Below are 13,142 nucleotides of genomic sequence, written 5' to 3' on the forward strand. Positions count from 1 at the left end.
GTGGGGCACGCGCCCCGCTCCCGGCGTGCGCCGCGGCTCGGCGCTGGGGGAAAGGTCGCGGGGCGGCGGGGGCGGCGCTCGCTCGGCGGGGACGGAACGGCCCGGCCCGGCCCCGGCTCTGCCGCAAGCCCCGCCGCCGCCTCCACAAGCCGCCGCCGCCGCCGCCATGGCCGAGCAGCCGCAGCCCATCAGCCCCGTGAAGAACTTCTTCGCCGGCGGCTTCGGCGGCGTGTGCCTGGTGTTCGTGGGGCACCCGCTGGACACCATCAAGGTGAGGAGGGTGTGGAGGGGGAGGCGGTGAGGGCTGCGGGGACTACGCTTCCCAGCGGGCGCCGCGCGGGGCGCGCCTGCGCGCTGCGGGAGGACTGCGACTCCCGGCGTGCCCCGCGGGGAGGCGAGGACTACGACTCCCGGCGTGCCCCGCGAGGCGGCGGGGCGCCCCCTGCGGGCCTGGGGGCTGCAGCGCTCCCCTGGGGCTGCGGGCGGGGGGTTGGGCAGCGCCCGGCCGGTAATTACCGGCGAGCGTTAAGCACGTCGGCTGTTGCACGCCTTAACGCTCGCCTTGTTCGCTTCTGTAAAGGCTAAAGTGGTCTAAAGGCTACAGCTGGCCGTCGCCCACGCCGTGAAGGCTGCTCTCGCTACCTGGTGGCCCCAGGGAGCTGTTCTCCAGGTGCCAACGCCCAGCAGGGCAACGCTCAGCAGACCAACACTCAGTAGGGCAACGCTCAGCAGACCAACACTCAATACACCAACGTGTCTTCTCCCTCCCTGCCAGGTCAGACTGCAGACCCAGCCCAAGCCGCAGCCCGGCCAGCCCCTGCTCTATTCTGGGACCTTCGACTGCTTCAGGAAGACGCTGGTTGGAGAGGTACCGCAAAGCTGGCGGCTGTTCCGTGCGTCACAGGAGCGGGGCCGTGTGGGAGTGTTCCCCCCGGGCCATACAAGTCTTGGCTTATCGGCTGAGTTGATGCTAATTAAAATGTTTCATTAGTCGACAGAATTTGAAGGGAGATCTCGCTGGTAACGCTCAGCATCCGCTTGTTCCAAATTTAGCTCTCGTTGTTTTGTTAGGAAGTGCTTTTGGTACAAAATATCACGATATTAACGTCTGGAGCGAAAGACTGGAGTTAAAATTGGCTTTGTTGTAGTTGGTGGCACCGTGCTGTGTTCGGTATTCGGAGCTGCCTCTGGAAGTCCTAAAATAGGCAATGACTTCTGTTGATTCAAGCAGTACTTTTACTTTCTTCTGTGAACTATCTGTGAGAAGGCAGAGGAACATTTGTTTGAATTGTAGATAATAAACTTATTTTTTATTTTTTTTGACTACGGGAACAATTGTAGTAGTTTTGATTAATCTTCTTCAGAAGGTAGACAGCAGTTTTCCCTCCTGGATCGGCCATATCATGTGACTGAACTATAGTCTATTTTGTTTTTAGAAAGGCACGCAGCCTTGGTTTAAAGACTTTAAGTGACACAGAATCCACTCAGCTGCTTCATACGTTTTTCCAGTGGCTATTTACTATTTGGAAATAATGACTATAAAGCCCACGTGTTTATTTACGTGTCTTAAGTCTGATTTCTAACCACTGGATCTTGTTAGGTAACTCTACTAAAAGAATGAGCTGTCTCATATCTGAAATCTACTTTCATGATGGCATTCGCGGGTTGTTACATAACCAAAGTAAATCTCGTTTCCCTGGTCTCTCCCACAAAGCACTGAATTGCTCTGCTAGCTCTGGATCTGTTGCAGTTTTTAACACCCCTGCTGAAGCACAGACGTCAGAGCTGAACTGTAATAATAACCTTCTGATTTGGCGTTCAGAAGTAACGCTGCCTCTCTACTCCTACTCAATACTCATCTGTTTCTGTGAGGAAAACTGAAGCTTCTCTTCCAAGTCCTTTTGTTTCCCATTGCTCATGGGAAGGTTGAGCAGGAGTGCCTGATTTTTGTGAACCCAACGGGATTTCATTAGTCGGCCGTATCTGTAAGCGTATGGACACCCGTTGGGACACGCTGAATTATTTTGGGGAGGAGGGAGGATGAGTGATTGACTGGCAAATATTTAATTTGTGCACCTAGCCTTTATCTAGACAGATAAGCGCTTCCTTTTTATAAGAAAAAAATCACTTCAAAGGCAAGGTAAATGAAATAAACGCTGCTGCTGGGTCTGCATTAGAATTTTTCCATGTGTGCAGCTTGATGAAGGGAAACGTCAGGGATGTAAATTTGTATGGTGAAAGCTTTGATTTACAGAAGGAAAGGAAGAATGATTTCCTCTTGAACTCATTCCAAACTGGGCTTGGGTGGGGATTAAAGTAGCTCAGGTTAGTCTCCCTGGCTCTTCCTTTACCCAAAGAGTGAATTTGCTCCAGCGTTCTCAGGCTCAGTGTCAGGATTGTACGCTGCTGCCTCTGATGACTTATCAATAAAGCACATGTACATTTTTTTTGTATGTACCTGAGAGGAAGGACTTTTTGACCCAGTCTAATAGGAGTTGCATTCAGGTGGCTTTCAACTAAACTTCCTCATACTTGAGGTGTAACTTCTGGATTGGAACAGCAGGGTGTTAAAGGTTCTGGTGTCCTCCAGGAAGGACAGCTTTCCTCTGCACCAGTTAAACGTGTATAATTGTAAACGAGCAATAGATGCTGTAATTCCTCTGATTAATATGACCGGCTAGCTGATGTTATCTTGTACCGTAGCATTTTGCTTGTCAATAAAATGAAATGTGTGCAGAGCGTATGCCAAAAAAGTAATTCTTGTGATAACGTTTCTTGCAGGGAGTCCGAGGCTTGTACAGAGGAATGGCAGCTCCTATTATCGGAGTGACCCCCATGTTTGCTGTGTGCTTCTTTGGATTTGGCTTGGGAAAAAGACTCCAGCAGAGAAAACCTGATGATGTTTTGACGTGAGTTTCTGAGTTAAGCAGATAGTTGGGAAAGGCACCCTGAGGCTCTTGCAGCTTCTTTATTGTCACACTTTGAGTTGTGGTGTAAATTTGTCTCTTCTCCTAGGTTATAAATATAGTTCTGAAAAATAAAACACTCGTGTGTTTTAACGCTTCTGGAAGCGTGGGACTGATAGCACAGGCTAAAAACAGCCAGGATGTGGGCAGGTGCTATGCAATTCCCTTTCTACGCAAGAGCGAGCCATTAAGGAACAATTCCATTTTTGTGGAGCACAGTGCGAGTTACATAATGATAGCCTGCCAACGCTCACTATTAACAGAAACTAAGGAATAAATACATTTGTGGTCAAGCAGTCTTGACAAAATTGACATTCAAAAATCCCGATTTTCTCTTCCCTGCTAGTTGTCACTCTTGCTGGGCCCTTAGTTTAGGGGATAGTAGTAGCCATGGACATGTTTCATTATTAATTTCCAAAAAGCAGTGTTTATGAGCAGCCTTCCTCTCAGACACGTCTAACCTTATAGGAAAGAGAAGGGAAACTAAGAAAACTTTGTATTGCTCCCTCCAAGCGAACTTAAGCCTGAGGAAAACTCTCCCATAGAGTGCTCCCTTAACTTCTTTGCTGAATTGTGATTTATAGCTCCCCAGGAATAGACCCGTAGCTTAGCAACATTTCGTGCTATTATTTGTGCAATACGTAGGAGCCCTGTCAGAAAGCGGGAGTCCATTGTGTTGAGCCGAGCGTGGTGGGGTGGGGAGGGACGGTTTCTGTTGGAGCCTCGCCTGCTGTCTGGGTGGTGTGAGCGCACCTGGCGCGGAGCGAGCTCCGTCTGCTCGGATCACGCGGAGGGAGGCAGGGCCGGGCTGTGGGGGCGCTGCTGGCTTTCCTTGCTCTTCACTTTACCACGGTGGCATCATCGTGCAGGCAAGGCTGAAGAGTAAGACAGGGAGTTGGTGAAGCCTGGAGAATTCAGGGAAACAAACGGGCTGTGGGCTTACCGCCAGCAGCCTGAACACCTCGGGGCTTTGCGTTTTGTACACATCGTATCAAAGGGAAGTTAACGGGGAAGGTGGAGAAGTGCGGTGTGGTCTTTTGACTATTTATGTAGAACTCCTTCCTCTGCTCTGCCTTGGAGAGAAAGAACACAGGTCAACGACTAGGTGGTAAATCTGTCATTGTGCACAACTGTGCTGCCCCTTAGGTGCACTTTACACAGCAAGATACGGTACTCGTGGTGTGTGAGGGCCAAAAAGAAAGGTCAGACCTCGCACCGTGGTTGTGGGTCTGAGGCAGGCAGGAGTGCAGCGGTTTCACCACGCTGATTTTGCAGGGAGATTTTGGAAGGAAGGAGATGGAAAGAAACCTGAGGAGCCTATTCTGTCTTTTCTGAGGCTGAATAATCTCAAGGTGAGCTAGAAAACTCAGAGCTTAGTCTGAGCAGGAGGTGCATGCGAAGTGGTGGGGGAGGTTTGAAAGGTCTAGAAGATGGGAGTGGAGAAAATTGGATGGGAATTTAAGAGTAAAGAAAGGTGTAAGAATTGGAAAACCTGGATAGAATGCCGTCTCTTTGGCAAATGGTGACAAGTGGAAGGTGTGGAATTTAATTGAGATATTAGATCTTCTTACTAGGGAAGGGTTGGATGTCAAAATACATTTGTGATGCAGAAATCCTATTTAAGGGACTTCTATCGTAGACTTTTCCACGTGAAAGTAGATGCAGAGTGGGGGGGGTATGATGCAGGTTGCCAGGACAGACTCGACAATGGCACAGAACCTCTGAGAGGTTACAGAAATGAGGCTAGTGACTGCGCAAGCAGGACCAAGTGTGGAGGCTGAGGTCACTGAGAAGAATATGGGAGACTGTGGGAAGAAGAGACCGTTGAGAATAAAAATCAATGGGAAACGCTGTGCAAAAACCGCAAGTGTGAGGAATATTAGCAAATACAATAGCTGTGAAGAGCTGACTTATGGTTGCTGTGGGAACCAGGGCTTTGAATCCTAGAGATCTTCAATGTTTCGCTCTAATTATGCATTGATGAGGCACTTCTGCACCGATCAAAAGCAGCGGATGCGTTTCTAGTTCCACTGCCAACCTTGTATGAAGCAGAATAATCTTGTGATACAGAAGTCTTTCTGCCCTTCGTTTCCTACGTCCTGTGCTGTGTTAGGGTCTCACTTCTGTTTTCTCTGGGCAGATATCCTCAGCTGTTTGCAGCTGGCATGTTGTCGGGAGTGTTCACAACAGTGATCATGGCTCCAGGAGAGAGAATCAAGTGCCTTTTACAGGTAAGGAATTGGCTGATGGTGGCAGGAATTTAATGTTAGCGGCCTTGACTTTCCACACCAGGAACTTCCTTGGTTAGTGTATTCGCTCTGTTCTGGTTTTTGACAGGACTGAGACAACTGGCATTTAATGCAGCTGTGTCACGAAGAAGCATTACGCACCGTGACAGTATAAGCACACACAGCATTTGCTGCTCCATTCACTTCACAGAGCACAAGCCTCACGCTGTGTGGCATTATATGAGGCATCAGGGGATGACTCAGTCTGCTTTAAAGCATGGAAAAGCACAGCTTTTCAGAATGAAACTTTCTCTGAAAAAAAAAATTTAAAAAAATCCCAAACTGCTAGGTCACAAGACTTTGTATTGTAAAGATTTTTCCATTTTCTTGACAAGTTCCCAATACGTAATTGAGGAAAGTACTTCAAAATACATGGAATAGTTTTTGAATGTTTGGGTGACTGCTGGCTCTACACCTCCTCGAGGGTTTTTTAAAGCATTGTAGGCAAATGTAAACCTGAACAAACGAAAATACGGTCTGTAGCAGAGATGGGAAGGTTTGCTTATGTCAGACTCTCCTGAGCTCTCTTAGCGTGGTGGTGGGTGTTCACGTGTTAGTTCCGACAGATGTGCTATTCTCATGGAACGTTCTATGCACGTACAAATTGTTTGGATTTCTCTAAATTTTAAGGCTACTTTTTGTCAGTGCAAGTATTACCTAGCTGGTTTCAGTTGTTTCAAACTTAACACTGGCAAAAAATAAGGGAGAATCTAGCCACTGCATGAACAATAAATATATCCTCAGCTTGAATGGGAGAGCACTCTTTGAGGAAATGATGCGGAGGCTCCGTGTGCAGGAGTGCCTGCAGAATGAGTATGTGCTCCTTCCTCTCTGGAAACGTGCATGTGGCTTTCTAATTATTGACTAAATGATTGTTCACCAGCCAGAAACCTTCACTAGCCAGAAACTGTCACTTTAATCCTTCAGATCCAGGCAGCTACAGGTGAAACTAAATACACTGGCTCTTTGGACTGTGCAAAACAGCTGTACCGCGAGGCTGGGATTCGCGGCGTGTACAAGGGGACAGTGCTCACCCTCATGAGAGGTAACCGATGGAAACGTTCTGGTGCTGCTTCATCTTGGGGTACTTGAAGATAAGAAGCCTGGCATGGTATCATGGGTCTCACTGCCCCTTTAGCCAATTGGAGATGCTTTGTGTCACCCTTTTTTCTTTTTTTTGCAGTCTTCAGAGTTACTCCAATGCCTCAAAGGGACTGAGAAATAAACATGAGATTCTCAGTGAGTGAGGAAGAGATTAGATGACAGAGATTAGAAGGATCAGAGGGATATAGGAAATAATTAAGACATGAGAAGCCCAGAGGAATTAAAGGAGAGGAGCAGAGAACAAAGAGAAAAGAAAAATACAGAAGTGGGCTTTTTTTTCTTTTCTTGGGAGAAGTATTGTGAGTGCTGTCTGTGACTGCTGTGTAATAACGATTGCTTTAAAAGATATGATTGAAGCAGTTACGCTTTCTAACCTTTTGAGTGTGGGTTATCTTGGATTGGGATGTCATGACCCTACTCAGCAACAGCAAGAAAGTAATTGTGCCAGAGGCTGAAGGCTTTACATGTTTGGGGACTTTCTCCTTTGAATAGCGTTAGATTGTTCCCTGTATTGGGGCCGTGTTTTCCAAGTATAACCTGAAATGTCTTTTTTTGATATCCCAGTTTAAGAATTTGTTCTGTCCTGCTTCTCATAGTAGTGTAACAGCTAGCAATTCTGGCAGGGTCCCTAGCCAGAAGCTGTCGTCCAGCTTAGGCGTGAGCTAAGAATGGGCTGTGGAAGTACCTTAAAACAAAGCAAAACGAAACCTATCAATAACAACAGCAACGAATCCAGAAATCCAGCTTCATTAGAACAAATAGTGTGCCAAACTTGTAAAATTCCTGAACTGCTCTAGTTTGCTATGGAGCAGTGAAGAAAGCTTAGAGCTGTCTCAGCTTAATGGTAGCGTTACAATCTGATTTGAAGGACTGCCAACCAAAGCATTCAAGGTATTTTTCTAGTTCTTCCCTTCAGCACCTGCTGTCCTTGGGAAAGTTCAGGTTCCTCCATTTCCAGAGCAACAGCTTTTTTTGTTTGCAGGGAATGCTCAGAAAAGGAATCTGGATGTATTTAGAGGTGTTGCTGAGTTGGCATGGGACTCCTATGTCTCTAGGATTGGTTTTGTTTCCCACTACTCAAAGATTTTGTTGTTTACCCACTAGATGTTCCAGCCAGTGGAATGTACTTCATGACGTACGAATGGCTGAAGAACATTCTGACCCCTGAGGGAAAGAGGTTAGTGAAATCCCATAGTCAGCGTTTCCTGGACTAGCCAGACACTGCTGTTTAATTTCCCCAGTTAAGAAGGGATTTAGAGCGGTATCATTAAAATAACCCCCCAAAATTGGTCACTCATTTTGAGTTGTGTTGTTTTGGTCTGGGGTTAACTGACAGAACAATATTCTGCGTTTTGCTCAGACTCTAACCTTGGATCTTATTAGCCAAGTAACGAATATTTGGAGTAGCTCTTTGCTCTTTCACCCCTCTGTGTGTGCAAAAAGATGGTTTGTTTGTTTTGTGTCCCATTCCCCTGCATTTTGTGCTTGTGTTGCTGAATTAAAGGATTTGAACCTTTAGGGTGGAGTTGGCAAATTTTTGCCCAGAGGACTCCAATTCTTACTCAGATACTGCACTCTTGTCTGTATCTGCAGCATTGTGCTGCCTTCTGGCTGTCTTTGGTTGTCACTTTAGTCAAAACGGATGAGTTTTTACTATTTATTTATTTGTTTGTTTGTTTATTTATTTTTCCTCCCACCCCATCCCTGCCACAGTGTGAGTGACCTCAGTGTGCCGAGGATCCTCTTTGCTGGGGGCTTGGCTGGGATCTTCAACTGGGCAGTTGCCATTCCACCAGACGTGCTGAAGTCCCGCTTCCAGACCGGTGAGTAGCACGCCAGCTTGTCATGGCCACGCTCGGTGCAGCGCCCCGGGAATAGGCTGGACACTTGAGCACTGCTTGAGACGAATACATGAAAAACCTGAGTGTGTTCGTAGCTTTTTAGTTGGTTTCCGTGCAAATTTTTGGCAAATCAGGCTGTCCTTCTTTCTCTGCCTCCCTTCTGATACAATGATCCCCATTTTAGATACCTGTTCTGAAATCTAAGCATGGAAATCATAATAATAGAACCAGGTGCCTTGACTGTTTTATTACAAATCTAAGTCTTTGAAGGGCTTTGTTGCTTCACTTCAGACACAGCTGTGTAAATTCTAGCCTGTGCTGCCTGCAGTGTTACAGTAACTGGGTGTGCCTTGCTGAGAGTATTGCTTTTGGACTAACAGATCTGCTCTAAGCATCTGTGGCCTAGTTATAGTGAGGATGGCCCCAGGCTTTGAGCTTCAGTGGAGTTTGAGTTCTTCATTGGTTTCTCTGGGAGTGCTATTCAGTGCTTATTTTTACTAAGGCTCTCCTGTAGTCTCTGCCTGTGGACTCAGCTCTCCGCTGGACATCTTTTGTGATCATGATTTAGTGCAGGAAATTTCTTTTTTTCTGTGAGTAGTGGCTGCTGTGGTGGTTGGCTATTGTACGGAGGGCCGTGTGTGAAAGACATTACAACTTTACGTCCTCGTTCCACCGAGCCAATCTACAATGCTGCTTTGAAGATGACGTGGTTTCATGGTGGTTCCATTTAGTTGGGTTGTTTTGCAGAATACTGGTTCAGAGGGCTGGCAGAGGCAGTGCTTTCCTGAGGTGTCAGGGGAAGGAAGAACCTGTTCTTTGAATAGAATACATTTTCAAAACACCTCAGCAAATCTTTGTGACATCAGCATTAAAATAGCCTGTGCATTTCACTTGAATTTTGTTGCTCTTCTTGGTTGGGGCACATGATAGGATCACTTTCTGCTTCTTATTATCTAGCTTCATCAGTTATTATTGATGGCCTTCCTATCTCATGGGAGAGTTGTCATCAGCAGTGAGAGTAACAGCTCAGGCATCCAATCCCGACAAAAGTTAGTTTCCTTTTTCTTCCCCCACCCTCCAGATGTCTTAATTATGTAAATTCTTTGTGGTGATGGTGAGCACTTAGCTTCCGTTTACTGAGCCTTTTGTAAGCCAGCTGTATTATTTCTTTGCTTTTGACTGAAATAAGTCATTTTCCCAAGCTGATACTTTCACGACATGGCTTCAGCAGCGCTTGGATTCTGGTGACACTTAGGTGTTGTAGCCATACAAACCTGTTGAAAATCCTGGGCTGTTAAATATGCCTTCAGTATTTGTGACTGCCATACAGCTTAGCTAATGTATTTCATCTCTTGCAGCTCCTCCAGGAAAATACCCAAATGGCTTTAGAGACGTACTGAGAGAACTTATCAGAGAGGAGGGAGTTGCATCTCTCTATAAAGGCTTCACAGCTGTCATGATCAGGGCATTTCCCGCTAATGCGGTAAGTAAATTGCAGTTCCAGATGGGTTTTGGGGACATGGCCATCCAGTGCATACTTGTAGTCTGCCGGGGAGATGACTGGCTGCTTAGTGTTGTACCACCTCAGTGAGATTCTCGTTGCTGTAGGTACTTTGGGCTGTTGGTGTCTGCGTTCTGAAGTGTACCTTAATCTAGGGGGAACTACCAACCAAACCAACAAGTTCTAAGCTGTGCATGAAAGCCCTTTGACTTACTCTGACAGTATTTCTTGTCTGATTATACATCCACCGGTAGAATACAGAAATGTGTGGATAAGTTTGGACTGGCTTCTCCTTCAATAAATAACAGACTTAATGGATTAGAAGTTCTGCATTTGTATGAAAAGATATAGCAGAATTCTTGCCTCTGGTACAAGACTCTTTTTTGCTCTCTTCCTCCTCCCGTATCAGCCATGTCAGGTGTTTATAGTGCTACACTCAGAAGGCTTGTTTGGAATAGGTTTTTTAGAATCCTGATTTGTTCTGTACGTTCTCTCTTTTCCAGGCATGTTTCCTTGGTTTTGAAGTTGCTATGAAGTTTCTTAACTGGATTGCACCAGGTCTATGAAGACTGCAAAGTCTTTGAAAATCAGAGAGGAGAGGGAAGAGAGTACGAGTGCCTCAAAGGAATAAATGAATGATCACTTGAAGTTTCAGGAATGATTGCTTGCCTAATACCTTTTTGCCTTCCTCATATTCTTTAGGTGGTGCTATGTGCCGTTCAGAAATGTAAGCTGTAACTCTGAAATAGAGTTGATGAGGAGTTAAAGGTGATACACCTGTCTTCTGAGCCAATGTACCACAGCAGTAATGCTGCTAACAGACACGCTACACACACTACCTTAAGTACTTCCTCATGGAAGAAGAGTTTTCCTAAATATTAATTCTTTATTTACTGAAGAAACATAGAAATGAATGCTGAAAAACTTACTTATTAGGCAGCGTGTACTTAACTTTGAGGGCATAAGTTAGCAGCTGCACATACTATAGTATTTACAATCAATGTCAAGTAGCGTTCTTATCTCTTGCAGTTTTTTCAGTTGTCTGTTTGCATGTTGACAGCAAATCCTACATGCGTGTGATGCAGCAAACACAGAACTAAGCAGGTGGGGTTAGAGTTAGGTTTGGGTGGGTTGAGAGGCATTACAGATACCTTACAGGATATTGCACGCTTACCTTTGCTGCGGAACTAAGGGGAAAAAGGCGTTATGCTCAAACATTTGCAGTAAACTTCACTAAGGTCGTCAGTGGGGAAATGTTTACCTGAACTTTTCTCTGAAATCCTTTTGTCACTTTCTGTCCCATTGAACATATCCCAAATGTGGTTTCACAAGAACAGCACACTTCATAAAAGCCCTTGATGTATTTGATCAAATGTTGCAGTTCAGAAATTTTAACGGGACTTCTAAGAACTCAAACTAAGAACTCTGACACGAGGGGGGTACGTGAAGGTGACACTGGCTCTGCCATCTTGTCTAACTTTATTCTAACTCCTGTTCCTCAGTTTTATTGTAATACTATTGAGCACAATCACATTTTAATTTGAGAAATGACTAATCCTAACAAGCAAAAAGCACTTTTAATTTCTCCTGGTTTTGATGCGATGTTGTCAGAACTCAATAAAGCTAGCTGCTGTTCGGCTACAATGTGTGCTTTGGTTTATTTTTGCATGGTTGGCTCTGCAAAAGTTTTCCTATTCTTAATTCTGAGAGGTGAATGGGAAATAAGTTGTGCCATGCTGTGTTTAATCTCTAACGCCTTGCATCTTAGCTTTTGAATTTCTGGGCTCTTTAACATGAGGCCTGGAAATGAACGTCCTGCACCTAACATTCATCTTACAAGTCCTGTTAGGTGCTGTGTGGCAGCTGAAGCTCTTAAGCTATAAAGCCAGACACTAAATAACACATCTTGTCTGTGGAAAGGATTTCATGTTTTTCAGGAAAAGGACTGGACGCAAATGCAGGGCAACAGAAGAGATCTGTACTGACGCCCCACAGAAAAGGCAACTGAGAGGTTGTCCTTGATCCTCTGTGGGCGTGTTGGGCTGTGCCATAACGAAACAGTCCTCACCTTGGCTTTCCACAGACGGGATCTTTCCTCAGTACATTCCACCCAATGCTGCTTCAGAAGCTCAGAATTCCACTTTCCTTCCCAATTCTTAGAAAGGACCAGAAGGGAACCTGCCTTCCCCAGAGTCCACCTTTGTGATTCCCCTTTGGGAGGGGAGTGGGAGGTGTCAAACCACTGAGAGAGCCCCTGGGGTGGGACAAGCCCGGTTGCTTGGAGTTGGCTCTGCGTTCTCCCTGTCTTATCGCCAGCTGCAGACCTTCCCCATTGCCTAGGAACCTGCTGCTGCTCCTGCCTCTCAAATCACTGCAGCTATGGATGAATGAAATGCTTAAAGCGTGAACACCAAGTTAACACTGGTTCAGAGAAGCAGTAATTAAAGGTCATTAATCTCCAAAATAGTTTTAAACACAAATCTAGGTTTGCTGAGGCTAAATCCAAACTTGTTTCAAGAGGAACAGGTCTGTGCTTGCTAACCACCCAATGCTCTCCCTGTGCTGCTTCAGTTCCCTGCCTGCTCTGGTCATCTTTCTGGCTGCAATGCCTAGAAGTGATTTCTGCCAGCTTTAAAAAGTGTCATGAAGCTTTTTTTTTGTTTTGTTCTGTTTTGTTTTGTTTTGTTTCTTTTTCCCCTCTTAAGTTATACGTTCCAGAAATAGTGACGCTTGTTGGGAGGGACAGATGTGCACATCCTCTCAAAATTCCAAACACCTGCCTGTTCCAGCTGTCCTGTCAACTAATGCATTGTGGGCAGCTCCTGATCTCATAGGAAGCTAGGAAGAACTGAAACAACTGTCCTGGTTGTAAGTGCTGTTTTAGATAGTTTTTTTATCGATGCGATTGCCCAGCAGATGGCTGTCTGGGGCTGTCAGCAAGATGGACAAACCGGCAGATCTGAAGTCAAGGTCGGAAGCAAGCACACCAGCTGGTGCCCACGGGCTGCTGCTTCCATTGGTGGCAGCTGTAGCTTTGTGTCAGGCTGCAGAAGTTTTATGGCCAGCAGGACAGACAGGCAGCTGGAAGGGAGGAGCCTCTTCTCCCTCTCTGCCCTGGCGAGGAAAGCTGTCAGCCTCCTGGCTTAACGATAACCTGTGCCGAGGGGGAATGGGAGACCTGCTATGAGCCAGGCACTGGGGAGCCTTCTCGGTGTGTGTGCTGTCCTGTTGTTTGGTGCTCCAAGTGCTTGAACCTTGGCTGTGCCACCACCAGCTCAGGCTCACCTGCCCGTAGCCTGCAGCAGGACTTGCCCTGAAAGATACTTCAGTTCTTACTGGTCACTGTAAACCATCTACCTCCTTTCTCCCCTCTAATACATTTTCATTTTTTTTTAGCACTTCAGATCCCTTTTCCAATTTCAATTATCCTAATCATATTCTT

The 13,142-nt window shown here is 46.0% G+C and overlaps 1 protein-coding gene across 1 annotated transcript; it reads left to right on the forward strand.

Annotated features, from left to right (window-relative positions):
• Nucleotides 1–14: 14 nt before the first annotated feature.
• On the forward strand, nt 15–11,344 carry SLC25A20 (solute carrier family 25 member 20). Its single transcript, XM_040568288.1, has 9 exons — nt 15–271; nt 776–868; nt 2,782–2,909; nt 5,107–5,197; nt 6,182–6,299; nt 7,463–7,535; nt 8,072–8,181; nt 9,558–9,682; nt 10,204–11,344. The coding sequence occupies exons 1-9, from the start codon at nt 167–169 to the stop codon at nt 10,264–10,266; spliced, it is 906 nt and encodes a 301-aa protein (XP_040424222.1). The 5' UTR covers nt 15–166; the 3' UTR covers nt 10,267–11,344.
• Nucleotides 11,345–13,142: the final 1,798 nt, after the last annotated feature.

Source organism: Cygnus olor, chromosome 10 (assembly GCF_009769625.2).
Source record: "Cygnus olor isolate bCygOlo1 chromosome 10, bCygOlo1.pri.v2, whole genome shotgun sequence".
Taxonomy (NCBI): Eukaryota; Metazoa; Chordata; class Aves; order Anseriformes; family Anatidae; genus Cygnus; species Cygnus olor.

What these genes read in the sequence shown, in the direction of transcription:
- SLC25A20 (XM_040568288.1), top strand. Translation starts at nt 167, where the DNA reads ATGGCCGAGCAGCCGCAGCCCATCAGCCCCGTGAAGAACTTCTTCGCC. An exon ending in GGAAGACGCTGGTTGGAGAG is followed by an intron (nt 869 to 2,781) that starts GTACCGCAAAGC and finishes CGTTTCTTGCAG; the next exon opens with GGAGTCCGAGGCTTGTACAG. An exon ending in GGGCATTTCCCGCTAATGCG is followed by an intron (nt 9,683 to 10,203) that starts GTAAGTAAATTG and finishes TCTCTTTTCCAG; the next exon opens with GCATGTTTCCTTGGTTTTGA.